Below are 27,065 nucleotides of genomic sequence, written 5' to 3'. Positions count from 1 at the left end.
CCACATTAGATAAGCACCTGCGGACTTCAACGTAATAGGTTAAGTCCAGGGGGTCAGATATGGGGCTTTATGTGTGGGCCAGATATATTGTCTGTGCAGAGGGGCTAGGAGCAAGGCCAAGTGTGCATCCAGAGTCAAGGTCTGGACTAGTACTAGGTGTGCAGTCGAAGCTGGGACAATGGGAACCTAAGCAGGTAAGCAGCTATGATCAGGGTAGAATAAGGGGCCAGTGTTAGGCTGAACCCAGGGTCAGGAATGAGAGAAGGTATGCAACTGGAGTCAGGGTCAGGAGTAGAAACAGGTGTGCAGTGACACCCAGGTTGGTCAACATGGGCCAAGTGCTTGATTATAATCTGATTTCCATACATGAATACACTAAGATCATTAATGTGCTGCACCTGTTTATCAGAGCCTGGCTCCACTGTGGAATATAATTAGATATGCAATTTAGCGTAACCTTATTCATAGCTAATCCAATTGAAAGCATAAATATTGCATTCAAGTGTAAGTTAAAAGACTCGCAAGATATGCACCAGATTGCACAATTTCAAGCTGAAAAATACAAAAGCTCCGTACCATGGGAGGGGCACCATGGTGCACCCTCGGGCTTGGTCTCTCACAATTTCTCACTCCCAACTCTTACCCAATGTTGGCAGCCCTGAAAAAGTAGCCATTAACATATTTTCTTCCCTCTAGTTTGGGCCTCTAGTTGGGCAGGAGGTTCTCAAGAATGGCACATATTGAGAACAGGTTCTCATGAATCGCACGTCCTTTACTGATGCCTATTAGCGGAACACGTAATAATTTGATATTGAGTATTTCTTTGATCTGTGGTAGTCCTGATAGGATTTTTTTGATAACTGAACCAGAAAGTCAGTAAAAATGCTAAATAGCATTCTGTACTGTTGTCTGGATGTGTAGCAAAGTGACTTTATGAGTGCATTTTAATCTCCCATCTGACTTCACGTAATACTTTTTAAAAATCTATTTAAATAAATGGTGAGAAATATGCAGATGTGCAAAATCTGTGCTGTGCCTAATCCCATAATTTTCCAGTTGTATTAGGTTAATTTGTACCGAATTGTAATTTGTACACCATCAATCTGAATTGTGTACATCTCGTTGGCTATAGAATTAAACAAAAAGCTGTCTTGTCTTAATGGAATTAATATGTTCCGTAGATAAAGTCTAATGTTCACAATGGGTTAGAGGTGGACCCATAAGAACCCAGAGATCATAAAATGTGAATTGGCACTTCAATATAAACATTTAATAGAATCAGAAACTGTTTACACTATGACAGGAGGACATTGTGTTTATAACAAGTCGATATAAAACCAACCTCGCTCCTACCATGCCCTGTAGATTATTTATTTCCTAATGCTTATCCAACTACCTTTTGTCCGCAACTATTGAATCTGTCTTCACTAATAAATTGCATGCTGCATATACATCTCTAGCCTCCTTTATATATTTTTCCAGTCACTGCCAATAGGAGTGCTTTTCTCTGTATATCTGTTTATTTTGCAATACATAGGAGGAGGTAATTTGGCCCATTGAGTGTGCGAGCAGTCAGAGCAAATAAATTAATAAAATTTCCTGGTAACTTATTCTCTCATGCCCATGACCACCATCCGGATTCTTCTACTTGCCTCCCATAGGAAGGGAATCACATTATCCAGATGACCTACCAACCGACCTTCTTTGAGTTGTGGGAAGAAACTGGGCATGCAGGAGAAACCATGTAAGCGCAGGGAGAAAGTGAAACTCTGCATGGACAGCATGTGAGATCACCATTTAACCCACATTGCTAGAACTGTGAGGCAGCAACATTTTATTTTTGCTGTGCCATTTACAATCTAGCAATTAGCAAATGTTCGGAAGTGCTCAATGTTCAAGGTCAGGCAGTATCTCTAGAGAGCATTGATAGGTGACACATCAGGTTGAGACCCTTCTTCAGACCTGATCAAAATTGCCACAAATCCATATTCTCCAGTGAAGCTGTCTGACCTGCTGAGTTACTCCGGCACTTTGTGAGCTTTGGGTTTTAACCAGCATCTACAGTTCTATGTTTCTATGTTTCATTACTTGTAAGCTTCTCCTTTTATCAATCATGCAATCCCATGTGTTGAAAATCACCAATCATTTTCTCCCAAATTTCCCATCGTGTTTCATCAGTTAAAAAATGTCATCTAATTTAGGACGGTAATGTAATATTAGGTTGAATTGCCTTTTTTAATGGTTCTTTTCATGAATTTCTTTCTTTTGTTGGCATTTAGTCTTACTGACTGCTTTCTTTATTCAGTGAATGTTGTTTGTCACAAGGAACATAACAGCTGAGCTTAATAGTTCGTGTTGGCCAATTTAAGTGTGGCCATGAGTAACTGAAATAAAAAACGGGGGGGGGTTTGAAATATTCAGCCTGTCAGACAGCATTTAGTGGAGAAAAAATAGGTTAATATATCAGGTCAATGACCCCTCAGAACTGGAAAATAAATATTTGGGAGTTAACCTTGTCTTTCTCAACTGATTGCCACTGTTTAATTAAACACAGGTTCAAACACTGGACTTTTAATCTGCCTGCTTGTTGTTTACTGGATGGATCAGCAACATTGGAGTTACTGACAAATACTTTCAATCTTGCATATAAATGCATTTGTAATATTCAATCTGTTGCCATGTTTACTTCCCATTTTCAAAAAGTATGTTTTACTGGTGGTTTACACTGCAGTGGCTATATGAGAAGTATTGTAAATTTTCACTGGTTTATGTTCCATTTGTGTGATAACTTACAGGCTTCAAGTAAAGATTCCATCTAGGTTTAGGGCTTTATTATGAAAATGTCTAATTCTGTTGCTGCCTCGTTAATTGACAAATTAATGTATCCGTTTATACAGACTGGCAATTGATGCTGTATATAATGAGAGAAAGAGTTCTGTTGAATTTGGTCATCCTTTATTCAGCCGAATGGTCTGAAGAAACTTTAGTAAAACCACAGTCAGGGAAGGAAGTTGTGAATTATCTGGCCAACTGAACTTTGATCAGATTCACCAAATTACTGACTGATGTCAATAACGCAGGACAAAGTGAGTGCAAATCTGAGTTCTTTTTTATGTTCCACCTCGTTTTTCTGTTGTAGTGGGTGTAGTGTCATGATCATTTTATAATTAATTGCATCTTATTTCAAAATATTTTAACAGACTTACAATTTCAGGTTTTAAAATTTTGAAACTGTAAAAATGTGCTAAATTTTCGGGCTACTCCTGTAACAAATACTAGAATATCCAAATATGGAAACTTGAAAGATAGTGGGATATTGTATCTCATGTCGATGGAATCAGTCTTTTGTATTAATAATTTTTCTCGGAGTTGACTCGATCTAATTCCCACCGGCACAGTTGTTTTTGTGATTTTTGATGCCAAAAAATAGATATTTTAAAAATGAGTTTTAAAATGATATTAAATTTTTTTTTAAAACTCATGTATTTGTCAACAGTTAACTCTATATTTAAGTTTTTAAATTGAAGTATGATTTAGCATCCCTTATTTTGTTGTACATGAATGGATTTTACATTGCATTTAAATGTATCCACTATTTTTATGTGGTGTGGACTGGAGTATCTCGTTTTCTGTATCGTGTCCATGATACATTAAAATTGTTAATGTTGCCCTGGAGATTAATTATCATGATAGCCAAGACAGCCTTTCAAAGAACTAAATTTGATCTGTTGACCACTTTTATGTATGCACATAAATCTTTCTGGGTGGGTATTCACAATTGTAAAATTTGACAATAGCAATAGATTTGAGGTTGACCAAACATGTGACTTTTGAGCACACTGTAGCTGCAGATTTTCTAAATTGAATATTTATTAATGGTTGAATTAATGACTTACCACCTAAATTATACCCGGCAATGTTATTATTTTCCCAGCTAACTCGGGGATGACCAGGTTTTATTTTAGATACCGTATTTCCTGGCAATGAAGACGCACCTGCGTCGAAGACGCACCCCCATTTTGAGTTGCTAAATGTTGAAAAAAGGCTGGTGGGGCAGGATCAAGGGTTTGGTTTAGTCGGGGGGTTGGAAACCTTTTTTACATAGGGGCCAAGACCCGTGTTTGTGAGCGGATGGCGATCTACAGTTTCCAGATCGCTTGCGTGCCCCGGGACTGGCTGCAGTTTCCAGATCCCTCGTGTCCTCGGGACTCGCTGTACTTCCCTGGTCGCCTGCGAGCCCCAGGACTGGCTGTAATGCACAGGTCGCCTGCGAGGCCCGGGACTAGCTGCAGTTCCCAAGTCGCCTGCCCCGGGACTGGCTGTAGCGCCCAGGCCGCATGCGAGCCCCGGGACTAGCTACTGTTCCCAGGTCACCAGCTAGCCCCGGGTCTCTTTCAGAATGGCAGTTAGTGACTATTGTGGTGCCGCAAGGTGCTGGGACTACAGTTACCTTTTGTTATGTGATGGTGGTTTTGGTGGCAAACTTTTGAAATAAATGTTCAATGAGCAAACCTTTTGAACTGATATAAAAAAAATATTGAATGTGCTTTGATAAGTAGGTAGAACTACGTAATGAGGGCAGTTTTCTGTATCGTGTTCTTGATACATAACCTGAGAGTGAATAAAATGAGTTTTTATGATGACCCTTAAATTTCTTTGTAAACCATTTGTGTGTGTCAGCGCAAGCCAATGTACTGCCCGAATTTTGTAGTCAGCGGCAAATGAGGAAGTCCACCTAGTCATTAACCAACACGGAAGACATTAGTTTTTTAATTTTTTTATTTTTTATTTATTTATTAGAAGCAGCGTAAAAAAGTATAAACCGCGGTATATGACATAATACATTTATTGTACAGCTTCAATTTTAATTTTTAGCTAAGATGAAATAGAAAAAGAGAGAAAAAAGTAAGAAAAAGAGAAAGTGAATGTGTAAGAATAGAACCCCCAGACTACCAAATAAGTGAAGTCGAAGAGTAGGTAAGTAGAAAAATTAAAAAAATAGAAAGATAAAAACAGAAAGAAAAACAAAAAGTGATGATATACCTGCTTCTTATCTCACCCCACCCATCACCCAACCCGTAAATCGGTTTAATTCCCAAGTTGTGTTGCACCATACTATCCTTGTAATAATTCAATGAGTGGAATCCATGTCTTCGAAAATAGCTCTGGTTTTCCTGCTAAGACAAGTCTCATATTTTCAAGATGTAGCGTCTCAGACATGTTTGTAATCCACATTTTAAGAGTAGGGGCAGATGTATGTTTCCAAAATTTAAGTATTAATTTATTCGCCGTTTTCAAGCCATAATTAAGGAAACTTCTTTGAAATATTGATAGCTCAGGGCAGGCTTCTGATGTTCCGAAAATAATCAGTTCCGTATGGGGGTCCAGTTTTGTTTTTAATGTTTTTGAAAAAATTCCTTTCCAAAAGTTATGTAGTTTTATGCAATAGACAAAGGAGTGTGTTATAGTTGCTTCTATACTCTAAGAAGGAGACATTTTCACAAATAGACGATACATTTGAAAAAATCTTATTCAGTTTAGTCTTTGAGTAGTATAGTCTGTGCAGTGTTTTAAATTGGATTAAAATGTGTCTAACATTAATCGAACAATTTTGTATATATAAAAGATTTTTTTTCCCCATCTGTCTTTGAAATTTTTCAGGCCTAGTTCCTCTTCCCAGTCTCTTCTAATTGCGTCTGATGATGGAATATCTATATTTAGAAGGGTATTGTACAAGTATAATATTAAATTGTTTGACTGAGTTTCTATTCAAATCTTCGTCTAATATATCTGGCAGCAGAGTTTGATAGTCATGGGTATATGTTTTCAAATAATCTTGAATTTGAAGATATCTAAAATATTGATTACCTTTCAGATTGTATTTCGACTGTAAATTCTGAAATGACAGGAGATTTCCCATCTCGTAGAGATCTCCAAGTTTTTTAATTCCTAGTCTTTCCCATTAAGTAAATGTTTTATCTATAGTAGACGGCTTAAATGAAGGGTTATTAGCTATTGGTAAAAGAAGAGATAAATTTCTTAGTTTAAAAGTTGATTTTATTTGTCTCCAGATTCGTAAAGTGCTGTGTATAATCGGATTTTTAATATATAGTGTGTTCTTCAACTTTGTTGGAGAGAGAAGAATTGCGCCTATATTAAAAGGCGAGCAATCCTCTCTCTTCATTACTAACCAGTCTACCTGTTGGCAAGTGTAATCCAGCCAATAAATTACATTTTTAATATTCGTTGCCCAATAATAGTATAAGAAATTGGGGAGAGCCAATCCGCCCATTTCTTTGGGTTTGCATAGATGTCGTTTATGAATTCTATGTGTTTTATAATCCCAAATAAAGTTTGTAATCCGAGAGTCAAGATTTTAAAAACAAATTTTAGGTAGGTATATCGGTATTGATTGAAATAAATAGAGAAATTGTGGGAGGAAGATCATTTTTATAGCATTTATTCTGCTATTAGAGACATCGGGAGTATTTTCCATAAATGAATAAGAGCGTTTAATTTAGTAACTAAAGGCAGGAGGTTTGCATTGAATAGAGAGGTATATTTTCTGGTTACCTGAACACCCAGATATTTAAATTTTTCTGTAGCAATTCTGAAAGGGAAATTTAAAAGGTGTGTCGGCTCTTGAGGTTTTATTGCCATAATTTCACTTTTGTTCCAGTTTATTCTATATCCTGAAAAGGAACCGAATTCCTCTATAAGATTTAATATATTTGGAATGCTAATTTGGGAATTGGTAATATATAATAATACATCATCTGCATATAATGATATTTTATTATTGGAGTGTTTGGTATTGTAGCCGTGAATGTTCGGATGTACTCTTATACTTTCCGCTAAGGGTTCAATCACAAGGGCAAATAACAGGGGTGATAATGCACATCCCTGTCTATTGCCCCTGGATAGCTGGAATTTCGGAGAAAGTATGTGGTTGGTCAGTATTCTGGCAGTCGGCCTATCATATAATAATTTTATCCATGAAATAAAATTCTCTCCCATCTGAAATTTTTGCAGTACTGTGAAAAGGTATTTCCATTCTACTTGGTCAAATGCTTTTTCTGCATCTAATGAAATAATTGATAAGTCTTCTTCTTTAGTTCTGTATGAGTACATTATGTTAAAAAGGCATCTCAATTATTAAACGAATGTCTCTTGGGTATAAACCCCGTTTGATCCGAATGTATTAATTTATTGACGTATTTACTTAATCTTCTTGCCAAAGTTTTCGCTAATATTTTCTGATCTGTATTTAACAGAGCGATTGCTCTGTATGATCCCGGATCTTCTAGATCTTTATCTTTTTTGGATATAAGTGTGATAGTTGATTCAGCTAGTGTTTGTGATAATGTCTGTTCTTTAAATGCATGTGTATAAAGATTGTGTAAACGTGGGGAAATTACCTCGTAAAATCTTTTATAAAATTCATTACTGAACCCGTCTGGTCCTGGAGTTTTACCGTTCTTCAGTGAATTGATTGTCTCTTCTATTTCTTTACTTGAATCTGTGCTCTTAATTCCTATTGTTCGAGCGGTTAAGTGTTGGAAGTTTACAGTTGTCCAGAAAGTTTGTAATTTTTCTGCTTTCTGTTGATGTTTTGGATGTGTACAAGTTTTGATAAAATTGGGCAAATCTTTCATTAATGTCTTTGGGAAGCGTTAACAGTTCACCTTTATCTGAATTAATTTTTGAAATAGTGTCCTTTTCAACTTTTCTCAGCTGGCATGCTAAGAGTTTGTGTGGCTTGTCGCCAAATTCGAAATTTTCCTGTTTTGTAAATTGAAATAATCTAATGACTCTTGCAGATAAGATTTCGTTTAGTTTAAATTTCAATATTGCTATCTTATTGTGTTTGTCTATAGTTGGATCTATCGCGTTTTCTAAATCAAGTTGTCTGATCTGTTCTTCTAGTTGCAATTGTTCCATCCTATTCTTTTTATTTTGATAAGCTTGATATGAAATAATAGAACCTCTAATAAAAGATTCCCATAATAGGGTGGGCGAGATGTCTGGGCTATCATTGGTCTCAAAAAAGAGTTCCATCTGTTGTTTTAAGTATTTAGTATTTGAGGATTAAACCTCCAAAACGATTTTTTGTTAAACATTCCTTCTAGTTTTAAGGAGAAGGTTAATGGAGAATGATCGGAAATGATACTATTATGGTATTTAGGGTTAGTTGTGAAGGGTATTAATTTAGTGTCCACTAGGAAGTAGTCAATACGTGTATAGGTTTTATGTACTGATGAGTAGAAGGAGCATTCTCTTCCAGCAGGGTTTGTAATCCTCCATAAGTCTGTTATATTTGTATTTTTATATACGTATTTAAAAGTTCACTGGATTTTGATTTTATATTATGTCTTTTTTGTTGGGCAGATTTATCGAGGTATTGATCCAAAACACAGTTGAAATCTCCCCCGATTATCACATTTTGCATGGGTGGCCTCAGAAATTATATTCAAGATTTTGTTTAAAAATTGTGGGTTATCAAAGTTAGGAGCATAAATATTTACCATGGTAAGTGGGGTAGAATGTATATCCCCAGAGACTATGACATACCTACCCTCTTTGTCTGCAATGGTGTTTTTATGTTTAAATGGTATGCCCTTACGGATTATAATTGCAGTGCCTATGGATTTAGAGAGATAGGAGGAGTGATCGATCCAATTGGCCTTCAGCCTGGTCTGAGCTTGGGCTTTAAGATGTGTTTCCTGTAAACATATTATATCGGCATTGAGTGATTTTAATTGGGCAAGAATCTTACCCCTTTTGATTGGTTCATTAGCGCCCCTAATGTTCCAGTTACAGAACGTAATTCCTCCAGTTTTCTTTAGAGGGTCGTCTTGCATTATAACTTACATTGGTTCCTTTATTTCAGATGGTGCAACACATTAACTCAACCTTTTGGGTGTTGGGTGGGTGCTCCCAGTTTCTGAACTTTGGTGCACTATAGAGAAAAAGCAAAAAAGGTGCTAAATAACATAAGTAATATGAAAAAACAGCATCTAGAAATACTCCGTAGATGCCAATTACATTTAGCTCCGCTCCTTACAAATTAGTATTATAGAAGAGAGAGCCAGAACCGGATAATATATATGCGGGAAAAACAACCAAGCATGTACTAAAGCTTTTGATAAGGTCTCACACAGGAGATTAGTGGGCAGAATTATAGCACATGGTATTGGGGGTAGGGTATTGACATGGATAGAAAATTGGTTGGCAGACAGGAAACAAAGAGTAGGGATAAACGTGTCCCTTTCAGAATGGCAGGCAGTGACTAGTGGGGTGCCGCAAGGTGCTGGGACTGCAGTTATTTACAACATATTGGTTATTTAGATGAAGGAATTAAAAGTAACATTAGCAAATTTGCAGATGACACAAAGCTGGGTGATAGTGTGAACTGTGAAGAGGATGCTATGAGGATGCAGGGTGACTTGGATAGGTTGGGTGAGTCGGCAGATGCATGGCAGATGCAGTATAATGTGGATAAATGTGAGGTTATCCACTTTGGAGGCAAGAACAAAACGGCAGATTATTATCTGAATGGTGTCTGGTTAAGAAAAGGGGAAGTGCAACGAGACCTGGGTGTCCTTGCACATCAGTCACTGAAAGTAATCACGCACAGCAGGCAGTGAAGAAAGCGAATGGCATGTTGGCTTTCATAACGCGAGGACTTGAGTATCGGAGCAAAGAGGTCCTTCTGCAGTTGTACAGGGCCCTGGTGAGATCACACCTGGAGCATTGTGTGCAGTTTTGGCTTCCTAATTTGTGGAAGGACATTCTTGCTATTGAGGGAGTGCAGCGTGGGTTCACGAGGTTAATTCCCGGGATGGTGGGACTGTCATATGATGAAAGAATGGAATGACTGGGCTTGTATTTCCTGGAATTTAGAAGGATGAGAGGGTATCTTATAGAAACATATAAAATTATTAGGGGATTGGGCATGCTAGATGCAGGAAACGTGTTCCCGATGTTGGAAGAGTCCAGAACCAGGAGCCACAGTTTAAGAATACGGGGTAGGAAATTTAGAACTGAGATGAAGAAAAACATTTTAACCCAGAGAGTTGTGAATTTGTGGAATTCTCTGCCTCAGAAGGCAGTGGAGGCCGATTCACCGGATGCATTCAAAAGAGAGTTATATAGAGCCAGCGGAATCAAGGGATATGGTGAGAAGACAGGAACAGGGCACTGATTGTGGATGATCAGCCATGATCACATTGAATGGCGGTGCTGGCTTGAAGGGCCGAATGGCCTACTCCTGCACCTATTTTCTATGTATTTATGTAACACTTACCCACAGCGTTTCAAGGGGCTCTGCAGTTGAACAATCAGGGCAGAAAACCACTGGATTTGGGGATCTTGATATGGGAACTGCAAATAGAGTGTGCACTTGCGTATCTCCCAAGCCAATCAGATTGTGGAATGTTTACTGAGAAGAGGCGGAGTCTTAACTAAGAAATGTCTGAAGAACCTTTCTCTGACATGTCCAGTGCGTTTTCTCCTTTCAGAGGTACTGTTGCACCTGTTGGCGTTTCATTTGTCAAATTTTCAACATTCAATGCATTTTGTTATTGATCCAGCAAGTGCTGGAATATTTTGAGTTAATGCAACCACGAATCACTAACAGAAAGTGAAAGGAAATTTCTAGCGTCAGAGAAAAGTAGTTAGGCAGTGATTAAGAATTGACAACATTTAGACTAACACTGAACAGTTAATATTTCCTGGGTGTTGGGTAAGTGCAGCTTCACTGCGGTTTTTGTATGTTTGAGAACAAAGTCTTTGGTTGCGTTATGGTTGCATTAAAGCCCCTGGAGGATAGCTCCTCCTCTTGGACTCCAACTTCCTGATTTCTCTAAATGCCTCTTAGGTCAAAGGTCAAAAACTTTATTTGCCATTTGTGCTTACACACATAGGAACTCTTGTACGGTTGTTCAGAGAGTCAAGTCAAGTCAAATTAAAAAGACACACAGAAAGACACATAATCTATAAAAACATAAACTTCTCTAGAAATAGAAAAGAAAGTGCCTACAACCCTATATAAAGGGGAAAGTGAGAGCATTGTAACTTGCACAAACCCTATATAAAAGTGTCAATTGCATTGTAAATTGCACAGGCCCAGGAGACAATACAATATGATATAATATGATATGCTATGAGGTAGGTCAGGACCTCAGTTCATTTTGTTTTGGCCAAGAGTCTCACTGTGGCAGGGAAGAAGCTCTTAAAAAAGCGTGTTCTGTTTGTGGCGATGCTGTCCGCTCGTCTGTGCCTGAGGTTGTATGTGCAGTTTTTGTGTTTGAGCAGGGAGTGAGCTGGATGTAGTGTGTCTCTGATAATTCTCTCTGCTCTTTTTTGACAGCGCTGTGTGTAGATTGTGTCCATGGAGGGGAGTTCCGTTCTGATAATCCTCTCTGCAGTCTTTATGACTCTTTGCAGAGCCTTCCTCTCTGTCTGTGTGGTGTTTCCATACCACACCGTGATGCCTGTGGTGAGGATGCTCTCTATCAGTCCTTTGTAGACCTGGGTGAGATGGCGACAGTGCAGACCAGCTTTTCTGAGCAGCCTGATGAAGTAGTCTCTGCTGGGCTGTTTTCACTGTGGCTGCAGTGTTCAAAGTCCAGTTCAGATCTTAAATATTTATATTATGTTTATTTCCATTGCCACTCCTGACAGCATGTTCCAGGCACCTATCCCTATTTGTGTTGACAGAACGCTTTGCAACTTACCTTTTAAATGTTTTTGCTTCTCACCTTAACCTTGCCCCTCTAGTACATGATGTTTCCAGCTATTTCCACTCATACGATTGTGAGGGAAATTGCTGTCAACAGTGTGATCAGTGGCACTCGCTTGCCAACAATTTTAACTAATGCTCACCCACAGGCTCCATAACACATTGCAGCTTTGGATTAAAGAACGTTATTTCAGTAGTGAATGAGCAACAGATCGCCACTCATGATTATAGAGCCAGAGTGGATGTGAATTAGACGAGCTGGAAACAGAATTGTGGCCGCAGCCCAGACCATCGCGCCAACTGGCAAGGCCACTAGCATAATCATGGACGAGTCTTAACCCGGTCACCCCCTCTTCTCCCCTCTCCCATCAGGTAAGAGGTACTGAAGTATGAAAATGCATAGCTCCAGATTCAGTGACAGTTTATTCCCAGCTGTTATTAGGCAACTGAACCATCCTATCACCAACGAGAGAGTGATCCTTACCATCTACCTTATTGGAGGCCCTCAGACTATCTTTAATTGGACTCTATGTTATGTTATTTTGCTGCTTCAACCACCTTGCCAACACATTAAAGACAGATGTAGGCATGTCTGCTGGAGATGGTGGGATATTTACTTCATCTTGCAATTTTTCATGGCCAGTCCATGTATATTGTAAACATTTGGCCAGAACGAGACAAAATTCAGACCTGTGCTGATATGTGCCCAGCAGAATCTGTGCCAGAATGCTGGGCAATAGCTCCTCAAAATATTAGCATCACATCCTGAGGGTTATGACCAGAAATCTATTGTGCCTGTGTTGTGATGATATGGTTACAGGAAGTCAGATGCTGGATATTCTTCAGCCAGTGGCTCGTCTCCTGACTAACCTATAGCCTTTCACCATCTGTAAGGTACAGTCAATGGTATACCTTGCAGTTAACAGACTGTGTGCTACAATAATAATGGATATCTCAGCACCATCCAGGACAAAGAGGCCATCTCTATCGGCACACTATCCACTTCTCTGTTTGATTTAGTTGAGTTTATTATTGTCACGTGTTCTGAAGAACAGTGTAAAGCTTTTCATTGTGTGCTATCCGGTCAAAGAAGACTATGTGATTAGAATCGAGCCATATACAGTATAGATAATGGATAACGGGTACAACATTTACTGCAAGATAAAGTCCCATTAAAGATAGTTCAAAGGTCTCCAATGAGGTAGATGGAAGGTCAGGACCACACTCTTGCTGGTGAAAGGACGGTTTTAGTTGCCTGATAACAGCTGGGAAGGAAACTCTCCCTGAATCTGGAGATATGCGTTTTCACACTTCTGTACCTCTTGCCTAATGGGAGAGGGCAGAAGAGGCTGTGGCCGAGGTGAGACTGTCCCTTGATTATGCAATTGGCCTTGTCGAGGTAATGTGAAGTGTGGATTGAGTCATTGGAAAGGCGGTTGATTTGGGTGATGGTCTGGGCTACATCTGCAATTTCATGTTATGATCCATCCGGATAAAATGCTTTCTCAGACTTTACTCAGAATTGTTGTAGATTTGGGAGCAACAGCAGCAGGAGATTAGCAAGAGATATGACTGATTGGCTCTAGCCCTAGTGGGAGGAGAGAAGTGAGTCAGAGGGGTGAAAACAGTTGAAAAGTAGAGGCCAAGCACAGGCAGACTTTACTCAGAACTGCTGTAGATTTGGGAGCAACAGCAGCAGGAGTTTAGCAAGAGATACGACTGATTGGCTCTAGCCCTAGTGGGAGGAGAGAAGTGAGTCAGTGCCGGGAAAGTTGAAAACTGAGCAATTTGGTTTGTAAATTGGTAAATCAGGCAATTATCAGTCAATTTAAGCAAGACAGCTCTTAGCGAGCGGCAGTGAGTGAGCGGCCTTGTGAGGGAAGTGTGAGTCTTTGGCTCGAGAGTCTTGAGGAGAGGAGACCACGCAATGCGCTTGAGAGGTAGAGACGAAAGAAGGAGATGTCAGGCAAGCTGATTCAGTGCGATGCTTGCAGTATGTGGGAGGTCAAGGACACCGCTGGTGCCTCTGGCTGCTACAAATGCGAGAAGTGTATCCAGGTAGAGCTCCTGAAGGGCCGTGTTGGGGAACTGGAGAAGCAAGTGGATGACCTCCGGTTCGTCCGAGAAACGGAGTCGTTCCTCGACAAGTCCTACAGTACGATTGTTACACCTAAGGTACTGGAAGAGAGAAGGTGGGAGACAGTGAGAAAGGGAGGGAATCATGGAATGCCAACGTCCCCGGGTGTTGTACCTCTTGTGAACAGGTTCACCCACTTAGAAGCTGTCGGGACAGAAGACGTGTTTACACTGAGCGGCGGACTGGCTTGCGATGCGAATAGGGCTGTTGAGCCAAAACCAAAAAGGCCCAAGGCAGGCAACGCCATTGTAGTGGGAGACTCCATTGTGAGAGGTACGGACAGGGGTTTCTGCGGCAACAGACGGGATGCGAGGATGGTGTGCTGCCTTCCTGGTGCCAGGATCCAGGATGTCACGGACAGAGTGCAGAAAATCCTCAAGGGCGAAGGTGATCATCCGGAAGTGGTAGTGCATGTCGGCACAAACGATGTCGGAAAGAAGGGGATGAATATTCTGCAGCGTGACTTTAGAGAGCTCGGAAAATTGCTGAAAAGCAGGACCTCCAGGGTTGTTATCTCCGGTTTGCTTCCAGTTCCTCGTGCTGGCGAGAGCAGGAACAGGGAGATATGGGACCTGAACGTGTGGCTGAGGAACTGGTGCACGGGGCAGGGATTTAGATTCTTAGACCACTGGGATCAGTTTTGGGGTAACGGGGAACTGTACAAAAGGGACGGATTGCATCTTAACAGGTGTGGGACCAGCATTCTGGCAGGCAGGTTTGCCACTGCTACACGGGTGGTTTTAAACTGAATAAGGGGGGTGGGGTGTCGAATGGGATAGTGGAGGATGGATTTAAAGGGAAAGGGTTTCTTAAATGTGTGAGCGTAGAGACAGAGGGGTGTAAAATGAGGGTAGAAGCAATAGGTAGCAAGGTGAAAAGTAAAAGTGGCAGGCCGGCAAATCCAGGGCAAAAATCAAAAAGGGCCACTTTTCAGCATAATAGTATAAGGGGTAAGAGTGTTGTAAAAACAAGCCTGAAGACTTTGTGTCTCAATGCAAGGAGCATTCGTAATAAGGTGGATGAGTTGAATGTGCAGATAGCTATTAATGACTATGATATAGTTGGGATCACGGAGACATGGCTCCAGGGTGACCAAGGCTGGGAGCTGAACATCCAGGGATATTCAATATTCAGGAGGGATAGACAGAAAGGGAAAGGAGGTGGGGTAGCGTTGCTGGTTAGAGAGCAGATTAACGCAATAGAAAGGAAGGACATTAGCTTTGAGGATGTGGAATTGATATGGGTAGAGCTGCGAAACACTAAGGGGCAGAAAATGCTAGTGGGAGTTGTGTACAGGCCACCTGACAGTAGTAGTGGAGTTGGGGATGGCATCAAACAGGAAATTAGAAATGCGTGCAACAAAGGTAAAACTGTTATAATGGGTGACTTCAAGCTACATATAGATTGGGTGAATCAAATTGGCAAGGGTGCTGAGGAAGAGGATTTCTTGGAATGTATGCGGGATAGTTTTCTAAACCAACATGTAGAGGAACCAACGAGAGAGCAGGCTATTCTAGACTGGGTATTGAGTAATGAGGAAGGGTTAGTTAGCAGTCTTGTTGTGCGTGGCCCCTTGGGCGAGTGACCAAAAATATGGTTGAGTTCTTCATTAGGATGGAGAGTGACATCGTTAATTCAGAAACAAGGATCCTGAACTTAAAGAAAGGTAACTTTGAGGGTATGAGACGTGAATTGGCCAAGATAGACTGGCAATTGATTCTTAATGGGTTGACGGTGGCTATGCAATGGAAGGCATTTAAAGACTGCATGGATGAACTACAATAATTGTTCATCCCAGTTTGGCAAAAAAATAGGGAAGGTAGTGCATCCGTGGATAACAAGGGAAATCAGGGATAGTATCAAAACAAAAGATGAAGCGTACAAATTAGCCAGAAAAAGCAGCCTACCAGAGGACTGGGAGAAATTCAGAGACTTACCCCCCCCCCCCCCCCAAGTAAAGGGGGGGGGGGGTAAGTGTTAGCTAGTTTAACCCAAGGCCAGGTTAACCCAAGGCCACTCAGCGGGGAGGGGGGGCAGGGGGTGATACTATGGGGAATTCACAGGGCGGGGAGCTGCAGAGCCCTGGCCTCACACATGGTAGCAGCAGGTACCCATGCCACCTTCATTCTCTCTGCTCCCGCAACTGTGAGCACGTCATGTGGCACCAGCTTATCGGGTAACCTGGTAGTAGCAGGGACAGTGCAAAGGAAGCCTTACGCTGTTATCAGGCGACTGAGGCATGCGTTGATAGGGTGACACAGGTGCGTTTCCCTCCGCCCCCCAGACCTCGCTTTATTGCAGCCGCTGCAAACCCCTGCCCATTGCAATGCTCTTCAAGAATGTTTTACTGCTCGAACTGTCCCTGCAGCCATCTTTCCGCTGCACAACACTGCACTATGCACTGTCCAGCAAACGCCACCATGAACGGATGCTTCGGTCCTTTATAACCAAAATTCATTATAAAAAAATCCGTAATAACGAGGGTAGACTGTATCTGATTGTTCCACATCATAGCCTTATGAGCAACATAGATTGTGAGGCACTGGAATAATGTCTGCAGAGCCAATCAAATATTAAATATTAAATGAACATTAACAGTTGGATTAATGCAAGTACAATCCAGTTTAATTTTTTTAAGTTATATTTTATTGTCATTTTTATGGAATGTTTCACAATCTGGAATTGATTTTGAAATTTCTTTTGGGGTAACTAAAGAAATGCCATTGGTCATTACAGTGACTCCTATATGCGCACTCCATATCATTTGACGACAGGTTCCCAGCTTCACCTTTACAATGTATGCTACTACCTCAGTGCTCAGGAGTGAATATGCTCATGAAATCAGGGATAAAATCATTTTATCCTTGCACATAGAGAGTTATATAACTGACAATGCTGGCATGCGGGAACCTCGTGTGAACGCCGACCTTCCCAGTGGCTGCACGTTGCTATAATAGCAACCCTTGCCATTTGGTGGCAATTCCACAGCAATTAATTGTTCCACATCTCAGTGGTGGAAGGCTGTCTTTGAGGGCTGGTGTTAGACAGACCAGGTTATCAAATGTTGGTACCAGGTCCCTTTCCCCCTATTTTTCACGGCCATTAATGCCTCAGTTACATGATTTTTCTGGGATGTTTCCCTTGTGTAACCTGATATTTGACTGCAGGGGCTTTTGCATCATCAGGATAGCAAGACACTTTCAACTCCAGAAAAATAATTCTTCTGACGTGAAATGAGCACATCTGTCATCACTTTGAATTTCAAAGATGTGACATGCCCAGCTTGAGCATCCAAGTTTGAAATAACCTGGACATTTTAAAACCAGTTTTGTGGGATATTAGATTTAACAATGCAGGATTGGCCAGCATCATACAAATTTAAAAAAAGGCATTTCTGTAAACTCGGGCTGCAGCTGATTCCAGAAACATAGAAACATAGAAAATAGATGCAGGAGGAGGCCATTCGGCCCTTCGAGCCAGCACCGCCATTCATTGTGATCATGGCTGATCGTCCCCTATCAATAACCCATGCCTGCCTTCTCCCCATATCCCTTGACTCCATTAGCCCCTAGAGCTCTATCTAACTCTCTCTTAAATCCATCCAGTGATTTGGCCTCCACTGCCCTCTGTGGCAGGGAATTCCATAAATTCACAACTCTGGGTGAAAAAGTTTTTTCTCACCTCAGTCTTAAATAGCCTCCCCTTTATTCTAAGACTGTGGCCCCTGGTTCTGGACTCGCCCAACATTGGGAACATTTTTCCTGCATCTAGCTTTTATAATTTTATATGTTTCTATAAGATGCCCCCTCATCCTTCTAAACTCCAGTGAATACAAGCCTAGTCTTTTCAATCTTTCCTCGTATGACAGTCCCACTATCCCAGGGATCAATCTCGTGAACCTACGCTGCACTGCCTCAATCACAAGGATGTCCTTCCTCAAATTAGGAGACCAAAACTGTACACAATACTCCAGATGTAGTCTCACCAGAGCCCTATACAACTGCAGAAGCAATGATTTACAGTTGTTTGGCACCCTTTAACACCATATGATGCAACATGGGAGCAATAATGGACCGGTTTTGACCTAAACAGCACAATATTAGGACAGTAGTTCCTGGTTTAAGAAATCTGAAAGGAGTAGAGATGACTGGAGATGCAGGGAATTTTGGAAAGGGAATGGGGAAATGCTGGACTTTAGGGTTTAGATTTATTTATAGAACTGAATGCTACTGTTTATGTTTTTTTTGGTGTGCCTTATCTAATTTTATGTTTTTATTGGTGTGCCTTATCTAATTTTATAATTGTTATGTACTCATTGTTTAGTTTTTAATTCTGTGCACTGTACCTAGAAATTGAGATAATATGTGGATTTTCTACCTAGACTCCAACTAGAAGTAATGGAAAACAAGATGAAGGATGGGAAAAAGGTAAGAAGTGTAACTCTTATCATATTTTCAAATATGTAAGTAACTTTGAAATCTTTCCAGGGCTGTGGAGTTTTAATGCTCTAGTTTTAGTGTTTGCAACTCCTGGGAATTCTGTACCATTGAGTTTCTAAGCAAGATGCATTTTCAGACTTGAGTGCACATATCTAGAAGAAAATTGCTTCAAGCCATCATGGTGAGGTTTAGATCTTGTGACAACAGTCTTGTAAACACACTGTGCAGATTCATACACAATTAATTAATAACAATACAGCATTGAGATTTTATTAAATGGTAGAATTTATCAACAAGACATGGCTTCATCCCAATTGGCTCTTTACATCAATACATTTTGGAACCATTTGAAAATATCTGTTAATAATCACACAGCCCAGGGTCCCTTCCTATTCCCATACTGATCTTATTGTCCTACTCTCCATTGTCGGAGTGAGACCACATGTAAACTGGAGGAATAGCGCATCATATTCTGCTTGGGTAAAAAAGATTAAAAGTCTACTTGAAAACTTGCATGGAAGTTATTTGGCAAGTGAAAGCCAAAATCACTTTTGTCGGAGCAAACTCTGCCTCACTAAACTCCGAACATGTGACTATTTATTCTTTTCAAAAAAACTTTGATAAAGTCTTATGTGGAAAAGCTGGGATGTGGGCTAGGGTATTGTATATAATAATAAACATGGGTGAAAAGGTATTGTCTGAATGAGGTGAACCAACAGGTACTGGAGAAACAATCTCTGAGGTCCTATTATATGTTGACCTGTTATGGGTAAGACATTTTTGTCTTTTGTTTTACCTTACCTTTTCCTTTTCCCTGTCTTGCCAATGTTTTTAAACATTGAAGATTTTAGATACTTATTTTAATTCAGAAAATGTGATTCACATTTAGGCTTTCAGGTCCACAGTAATTTCCACAGTTGCTTAACCTGATTCAACTCGATAATTCAGCATGTGGAAGTAAGTTTCACAATAGATCACAAGCCTTCCAATAACCCTACTGGAAATGCACTACACTGAGACAGGATTGAACTCAAACGTGTCAATGAGTAAACTGGTAGACTGATGATCAGGCTAAGGATGGCAGGTAGTGGAGCTACATTCCAGCATTAAGGCCGTTGAGAAGGAATTGGTGAAAAGGCTAACTCCCTAGGGCTGTGTCATACCTCCTAATTTTTCTCTGAATTTCTCTAGACCTTTTCTGTATCTACATGCTTTTTCATTTAAAAATAAATGCTGGAAATGCCCAGAAAGTCAGACACCATCCAAACTGATGAATAGTGAGCTGAAAAGTAGCCCATTTCTGTCTTTGTGTTCTGCTGATGTTGAGTTGAGTACAGTCTATCCTCGTTATTAACGACCTTTTTATAATGGGTTTTGGTTTTAGCGGACTGAGTGTCCCCATAGTAATCAGACACCACTGTCTCTTTATAAATGCAGGGTGCAAATTACACTGCGGGCGGCCATTGAAATTGACAAGCAATGGCTTTGATTGAGACTTGTGCAATGAAACACTATTGAATAATGTAACAAACAGCCTTTACATTTTTTACCTTGCTTACATTTTTAGCTGTTTAAAAAAAACTTTGAAAACAACTTGTTCTTTCACGCAGTGACTGCCCGGTGGTTGGAGTGTATTCCTTACTCGTTTCTAGCGGACAATCGGCAATGACAGACAGCATCCTCCTAACCCCCCCCCTTTTGGTCTGTTATAATGTGCGTTATCTGTACGTCCTGTTTAAGATTTTCATTATCTCTGACATTTTGCTTTTGTTGTTGGGTTTAATTGTTGTTTTGATTATGTTGTCCCCCAATGGTGGACTGGTGACACAGCAGAATACATTTGCAAATTTTGTTTGTTTGCAAGTTAGCAAATAAAAAACCCTCGCCTGTATCCACCTATCACTTGCCAGGCTTTGTCCTGCCCCTCCTCTCTTCCAGCTTTCCTCCATTTCTTATGCCACCCCCCCCCTCCGCCCTAATCAGTGTGAAGAATGATCCTTGCCTATTCATGTTCTCCAGAAATGCTGCCTGACCTGATGAGTTAGTCAAGCACGTTGTGTATTTTTTTGCTTTTTGTTTTGTTGGTAACATTGGCAAGGCAGTGGTTATAGTCTGATTCCTCATAAACCTGAGGGCATTGAGTGAATCACAAAATGTGCAGAAGCGATGAGTCTCCCCATCTATGAATTACCATATTTATAGAATTTAGATTCGAATCGCAATGGGATCTGGAAACACATAGTCTGTTACAAGTGCAGCTTCATATCCATTGTGCCACGATGCCCTGCCCCGCGTATCACAGTGGAACATGTTTGTAATATCTGTATATTCTACTGTTGGCACTATTGTGTCTCTGGGTTTCGTAAATCTGATCATGAGGGTGAAAGAAACTTGTGCTATGATTCAACACGTCTAACTTCCTAGAAATTGCGACATGTTCTGGATGCTTGTACAAAAGCAGTAACGTTTCTGTACATTTTGCTGTGAAGTGATAATTCCAGTGACGTTCTCTAATATGCCAAACCAGGAATTCATCACGGTGTGGGTACGAGACCCGCAAATTCAGAAGGAAGATTCCTGGCATCCGTTTGTAGATTATGAAATTTGTGTTCATGTAAGTACATTTGATCGTTCAGTAAGTCATTTCTGGAAATAAATATTGGGTATAACTTCAAAATAGTTATACTTGTGTAATCAGATTACCTCCATACTAAGTTGCTTCAGAGTTGCGTGTTTCAACATGTTATTGCTATTTTATTTACAATTCACATTGATGTTGAGTACTTTCAGAATGATGGCATGACCACCAATGCAATGTAACATCAGCATTATTTGGATGTTGCATTGGTGCAAAGCCTTGGATTTAAAAAAAAAATATAGGGTAATCCTGTTTTCTGTCTTGGAAATTCTCAACTTTGTTAAAAATCCTGAGCCACACATTGCTTCTAATCATTCCCATGTACTATTTTACAATATAGCTCTGCAGAATGGGTAATTAATTTTGCACATCCTCTTTGGTGTAGTGTAATGTTTTGGATGGCACTACTACCAGTTGTTCTATAACTGCTCGCATTCTGCTCACTTTATTCCCATGGTGGCGATAAACATCTTTCCTTTGCATCTCCACAAAGTTATTGATTCTTAATTTTAAAAACAGCCCAAACTCACCGACTTTCGGCAAAAAAACCCCTGAGTGACGTCACAATGCACTCACAAGGCAGGAGGGTATACTCCGGCTCTTCACGGGGGGTGGAAGCCGCCATGCTGGAATGTTCTGGAAACCCCCTCCCTTTGCCTCGTCCAGTCGCAGTCCTCGGGTACTCGAGTCCACGCCCGCCCGGGTCCGCCCGCCCGCGGTCTCGATCGGGTCTGGGCCTGGCCTGGGGCCGAACCTGGTGCTGGAGCTGGAGTGAGGGCTGAGCTCGGGGCTTGGCATGGAGTAGTGATCGGAGCCGAGAAAGAAGCCGCTGGTGGAACCAAGGACCAGCCTGGGTCCGGGGTCAGGGAGGAGCTCGGAGATGAAGTTGGGGCCTGGACTGCAGCCCAAGCGACGGCCGAGCTGATGGCTGCAGTCTACAGCCGGGGCCGGCCCAAGTACGAGAACCAGCCCGAGTTTCAGGCCCCGGTAGGTTCTGGGGCAAGGAATGGGAGTGAGGGGAGGAGGATGAGGGAAATGAAGAGGAGGGAGATGGGGTGGGGTCTCTACCCCCCTCCCTCTCTGCCCCTCTCCCTCTCTGCCCCACCCCCCTCCCTCTACCCTCTCTCTACTCCCCTCCCTTTACCTATCTACCCCCTCCCCTTCCCTCTCTACCCCCTCTCACTCCCTCTACCCCCTCTCACTCCCTCTCTACCCCCTCTCACTCCCCTCTCTACCCCCTCTCACTCCCCTCTCTACCCCTCCCTCTCTACCCCCTCCCTCTCTACCCCCTCCCTCTCTACCCCCTCCCTCTCTACCCCCCCCTCTCCCCCCCTCCCTCTCTACCCCCTCCCTCTCTACCCCCTCCCTCTCTACTCCCCTCCCTCTCTACCCCCCTCCCTCTCTACCCCCTCCCTCTCTACCCCCCTCCCTCTCTACCCCCTCCCTCTCTACCCCCCTCCCTCTCTACCCCCCTCCCTCTCTACCCCCCTCCTCTCTACCCCCCTCCCTCTCTACCCCCCTTCCTCTCTATCCCCCCTCCCTCTCTTCCCCCCCCCTCACTCTCTACCCCCCTCCCTCTCTACCCCCCTCCCTCTCTACCCCCTCCTTCTCTACCCCCCTTCCTCTCTATCCCCCCCCTCACTCTCTTCCCCCCCCCCCTCACTCTCTACCCCCCTCACTCTCTACCCCCCTCCCTCTCTATGGGGTGGTGAGTATTGGGACCTATGGGTGAGTGGTGCAATATTGCATTCGGGGCCCAGCCCTCCCCTGTGACACTGCACGTGTGTGTAGGGGAACGGTTTCGAACGGGTGCCACTTGGTCTAGTATGCTTATTAAAAAATGTTTTCAAGTACATTAAAAATGGCAGTTAGATTAAATCATGTGCTCTGTTTTCATGAGGCCAGCACATGGTATTTATCAGGTATCTTTGCTTGATGTGATGTCTGCATGTGCACTATCCTTATCAGGTTTTGAAAATTTGAGATTTAATACTGGTCAGAAAGAAAAACATTCACTGCAGTATCTAGATTTTGCACAGTGCAGACTTCAAAGTATTTAACACAATTTCTCATCTATAGCTGGAGAGATTTTTCCCTTGCTCTGAGTTGCATAAATGTGTTCCAATACTCTGGTATTAATAGAGGTACCCACGGTTTAAAAAAATCTGTTCTTGGCCATGTGTTGTATCACTGACGTTTTAGAATTATTTAAGATGCTAATTCTATTGATAGTTTCCTACATTTCCTACCCCATCTCCCTCCTCTTCATTTCCCTCATGTTTGATGCATGGGCTAAACACTTAGTTTGCTTGTCCTAATGAAGTGCTTTTTAATTTTTTTGAATCTAGACTAATAGCATGTGTTTTACAAAGAAGACATCTTGTGTCAGAAGACGTTACAAGGAATTTGCTTGGCTAAGGCAACGGCTACAAGACAATGCAGTGCTGATGTACGTTTTTATTGTCTACTCTATAACAATCTATCTAGCTTAGCTTTGAATCTTGCACTAATATGAAGATGATTTGTCAATTTACCGGTGAAAATCTGATTTGGACCTCCCAATATGTAACACAAAAGCATCATCCTCCTTTTCCCGACTCTTGCAATGTCCCCTGTCCCAACTCTCTCAAACATGCCTGAGCCATCAGGGGCAATTTGTATGCTCACATCGGTTGGTATTGACCAGTTTTAGACTGCGTTCTTTCCACTGAGTCTTAGTCAGTGAATATCATTATCTCTACTTGGCATTTGGTCACAGACTGAACAGGAATAAAAAGTGCTCATTAGTGTTAAAATTGTTAAAGCATGAGCGTTCACCACAGTTGCAATAGTTTTTATTGTCACTTGTAATCTAATTTAAGACTAAGCAATGCATATATTTTTAAATCTTCAGTTTTTTCTTGGTTGTGTAATGTATTGATTGCATGTAACTGGCTATCACAAATATTTCCTGTTATTCGGCCTTTCACAATAAAGTTTGTTCTGTATTTTTGAGATTCTCATAAAACCTCCCTCCTCCCCCCTCCCCGATGATCAGATGTTGTAATGTTTTTGAATGTTAAAAGCCATGTGATCAGACCATGAAAACCCTACTATTCTTTTCTTTATAGAAGTTTACCAGAGATTCCTCCTAAAATAACCTTCCTCAGCACCAGTAACGCCAAGGTCTTAGAGCAGCGTCGTCAAGGACTTCAGGAATTCCTAGAAAAGTATGTAAACTTATTTTGCCATTGTGGCATTACTTGTGATGCTTGTGCGGTAGAGTTGCTGCCTCACAGCGCCAGAGTCCCAGGTTCGATCCTGACTACAGGTGCTGTCTGTATGGGGTTTGTACGTTAACCCCATGACCTGCATGGGTTTTCATCCGAGATCTTCGGTTTCCTCCCACACTACACAGACGTACAGGTTTGTAGGTTAATTGGCTTGATAAATGTAAAATAAATGTCACCAGTGGGTATAGGATAGTGTTAATGTGCGGGGATCGCTGGTCGGCACTGACCCAGTGGCCGTAAGGGCTTGTTTCCGCGCTGTATCTCTAAACTAAACTAAACTAAGTAATACTTTGAAACTACACGAAATTGCTGGGGAAACTCAGCGGGTGCAGCAGCATCTATGGAGCGAAGGAAATAGGCGACGTTTCGGGCCGAAACCCTTCTTCAGACTCACTTTGAAACTGTTGTGGAGGCCAGGTTTTATCTCGGTTAAGATAACTTTTTTGTGCCATCGTTCAAGAGTGGGCAACTTACTTGGAAAGTAATAGTAATATATATTCTCAGGGTACCTGTTCAGTTCACTATTTTTCTTTTTCCCTCCAAGCACTGATCTTCCACTGCTCAGAATATTTATTGTTGTCTAGTTTATGTGCCTTGTGAGCTTTAATTTATCATTTTACATGTTATTTTGATCTGAAATAGCACAGTGCTAGAGATGGGATTGCTCCATTTAAGAACTTGAATGAAGCTACTCAGGCCTGTCTGGGAAAGTCAGTCTCCTTTTGGCATTCAACCAAATGATGCAACTTAAAAAAAGCACACATGGTGGAAATGAAAATAATTACTGGAATGTTTGCAGATTTGTTTCTAGTACTTGGTTTGAATCTACCATTGAATGGAGGGTCTGCATTTTAAGGAATATATGCTTCTAGATTGTGGTTAATAATTTGAGGTAATTTTTACATTGGGCATTCCATATGTACTTTTTTAGTTTAAAAATAATGCCTTTAGCCCTTGATCGCCAATAAATTATTGCTGGCTCAGCTTTGCTATATTCCTGTTTCCTGGATGTCTTAATCTGTCTTTTATTGAATCTCCACTCCCATCATGTGGCTACAGGTTGGTACTGCAGTGAATGTGGTAATTGTTCTGGCCCATTAAAGTGATTCCTGCAATTAAGATGGGCTTTTCCTTGTATATTCACCCAGTTTCATAATATTAATTCCTAAGGCAGATTCAGCAACAGCAGTAAACTGCTCAAAAATGAAATGTAAGCAAGCAGTTACATCTGTGTACAGTTATTGTTCTGTTTAAGAAAGAACTGCAGATGCTGGAAAAAATCGAGACCCAAAACGTCACCTATTCCTTTGCTCCATAGATGCTGCCTCACCCGCTGATTTTCTCCAGCATTTTTGTACATACAGTTATTGGTCTTATTTCATAGAAAGATGCATTTGTGTATCCTTTATCTAAAGTGGCCTGTTACTGCTTTATCCAAAGTGGCCTGTTACTGCTTTATCCAAAGTGGCCTGTACGGTTTTACAGGTCTTTAACATTCACAAATTTAAGACTTCAGACTAGAGATACAGCGTGGAAATGGGCCCTTTGGCTCGTGAGTCCGTGCCGACCACAATCGCTACCATGACCACAAAGTATACTAGCACTGTTGTAAACACTAGAGACAATTTACATTTTACAGAGGCCAATTAACCCACAAACGTGTATGTCTTTGGCGTACCAGAACACCTGGAGAAAATCCACGGTGACAGGGAGAACGTACAAACTCGGTACAGACAGCACCTGTAGTCAGGATCTAACCCAGGTCTCTGCGGTGTAAGGCAGCAACTCTACCACTGCACCACTGTACTGCCCTTATTGCCAGATCCAAATAGGTGGGGTGTACTGATGAAATCTGTTTTATTTTCTGGAGCTTTGGATCGAATGAAACATGGAAATTGCTCACTATTGCTCCTCATCATCAAGAATTTTACCTTAGACTTGTCACCATTGAAACCAATTGTTTCTGGTGCATTCTTGTAATACCTCTGAAGTATCTCTGAGGCCTCAAAATCCCTGCAAATACGCATGGAGTCATGCACAATTGATGCTCAACATTTAATATGTTCAGTTGCTCTGTAATTCCCTTTGTTATTTTAATGAAGGCACTTTATTCAAATCAGTTAATACCTAGAGCCAAATTATGGATTTATTTTAAAGTACGGACAGAGTTATTTGTAGAATTATTTAATTGCACAGCATCTAGCTCAAATGCTGAAGTTATTATTGGTTTACAGATGAGTTTTAACAGCTATTGGATTTGGGTGGTATTTATTCTTCAAAGGCACATCGCTCAGATTTACCCTGCAAGAGCACTGGTTTGTCATTGCACTCTTTGTCCTGAAGTGTGAATGCTCACACCTGTGCACTGCTCCATTGCCACTTCCATAAGATTGTCGTCCACTCAGGCTGTGCAACACTGTGCTGAGGACCTGGTATGAGCCCTTATAGCAATGAAATGGGAATCTTGGTGCTGCTTGCTCAGTATGGATTGAACAGCAGAGGCAATGTGCAGAGGCAGCATGGAAGGACTGGTGTTGGATGGGCTGGGATGAACAGTTCAACTGATCAGCACTGTGATGCAGAGACTAAGAGCCACCTTAGCTGGCACAGTGAGTGCCGGGATTAATGAGGACTTGGCTGCTTAAATGTGTTGACAGACTGTGCAGACCCCATGGTTCTCTCAGAGCTTCCTGTGGAATGCGATAGAAGCTGTGTGGCCTCCTCCTCTCTTTGTTGACTGCATGGCTGTTGCCAGTCTGGAGTCTTCTCTGAGGTAACCTTAAAGGTGGTCACTGGCCTTATACGGTGCACTCCATAATGTTTGGGCAAAGACCCA

The 27,065-nt window shown here is 41.4% G+C and overlaps 1 protein-coding gene across 4 annotated transcripts in view; it reads left to right on the top strand.

Moving 5' to 3' along the window:
* The window catches only part of snx10 (sorting nexin 10), a 65,781-nt gene that overhangs the window by 25,481 nt on the left and 13,235 nt on the right, over positions 1-27,065 (top strand). For 3 of the 4 annotated variants that reach the window (XM_033047735.1, XM_033047727.1, XM_033047716.1), the window contains exons 2-5: positions 18,262-18,307; positions 20,847-20,933; positions 23,306-23,406; positions 24,068-24,166. In XM_033047735.1, the coding sequence (XP_032903626.1) occupies positions 18,278-18,307; positions 20,847-20,933; positions 23,306-23,406; positions 24,068-24,166 (317 nt within the window). In that variant the 5' untranslated portion in view covers positions 18,262-18,277. Of the gene's footprint in view, positions 1-18,261; positions 18,308-20,743; positions 20,934-23,305; positions 23,407-24,067; positions 24,167-27,065 lie in introns of all 4 variants that reach the window. The other variant, XM_033047740.1, reaches the window with a different exon arrangement.

The sequence above is a fragment of the Amblyraja radiata genome, chromosome 2, assembly GCF_010909765.2.
Source record: "Amblyraja radiata isolate CabotCenter1 chromosome 2, sAmbRad1.1.pri, whole genome shotgun sequence".
NCBI classification, from domain to species: Eukaryota; Metazoa; Chordata; class Chondrichthyes; order Rajiformes; family Rajidae; genus Amblyraja; species Amblyraja radiata.
Note: the sequence above shows the minus strand (reverse complement) of the source record. Positions and strands in the feature narration are given on the sequence as shown.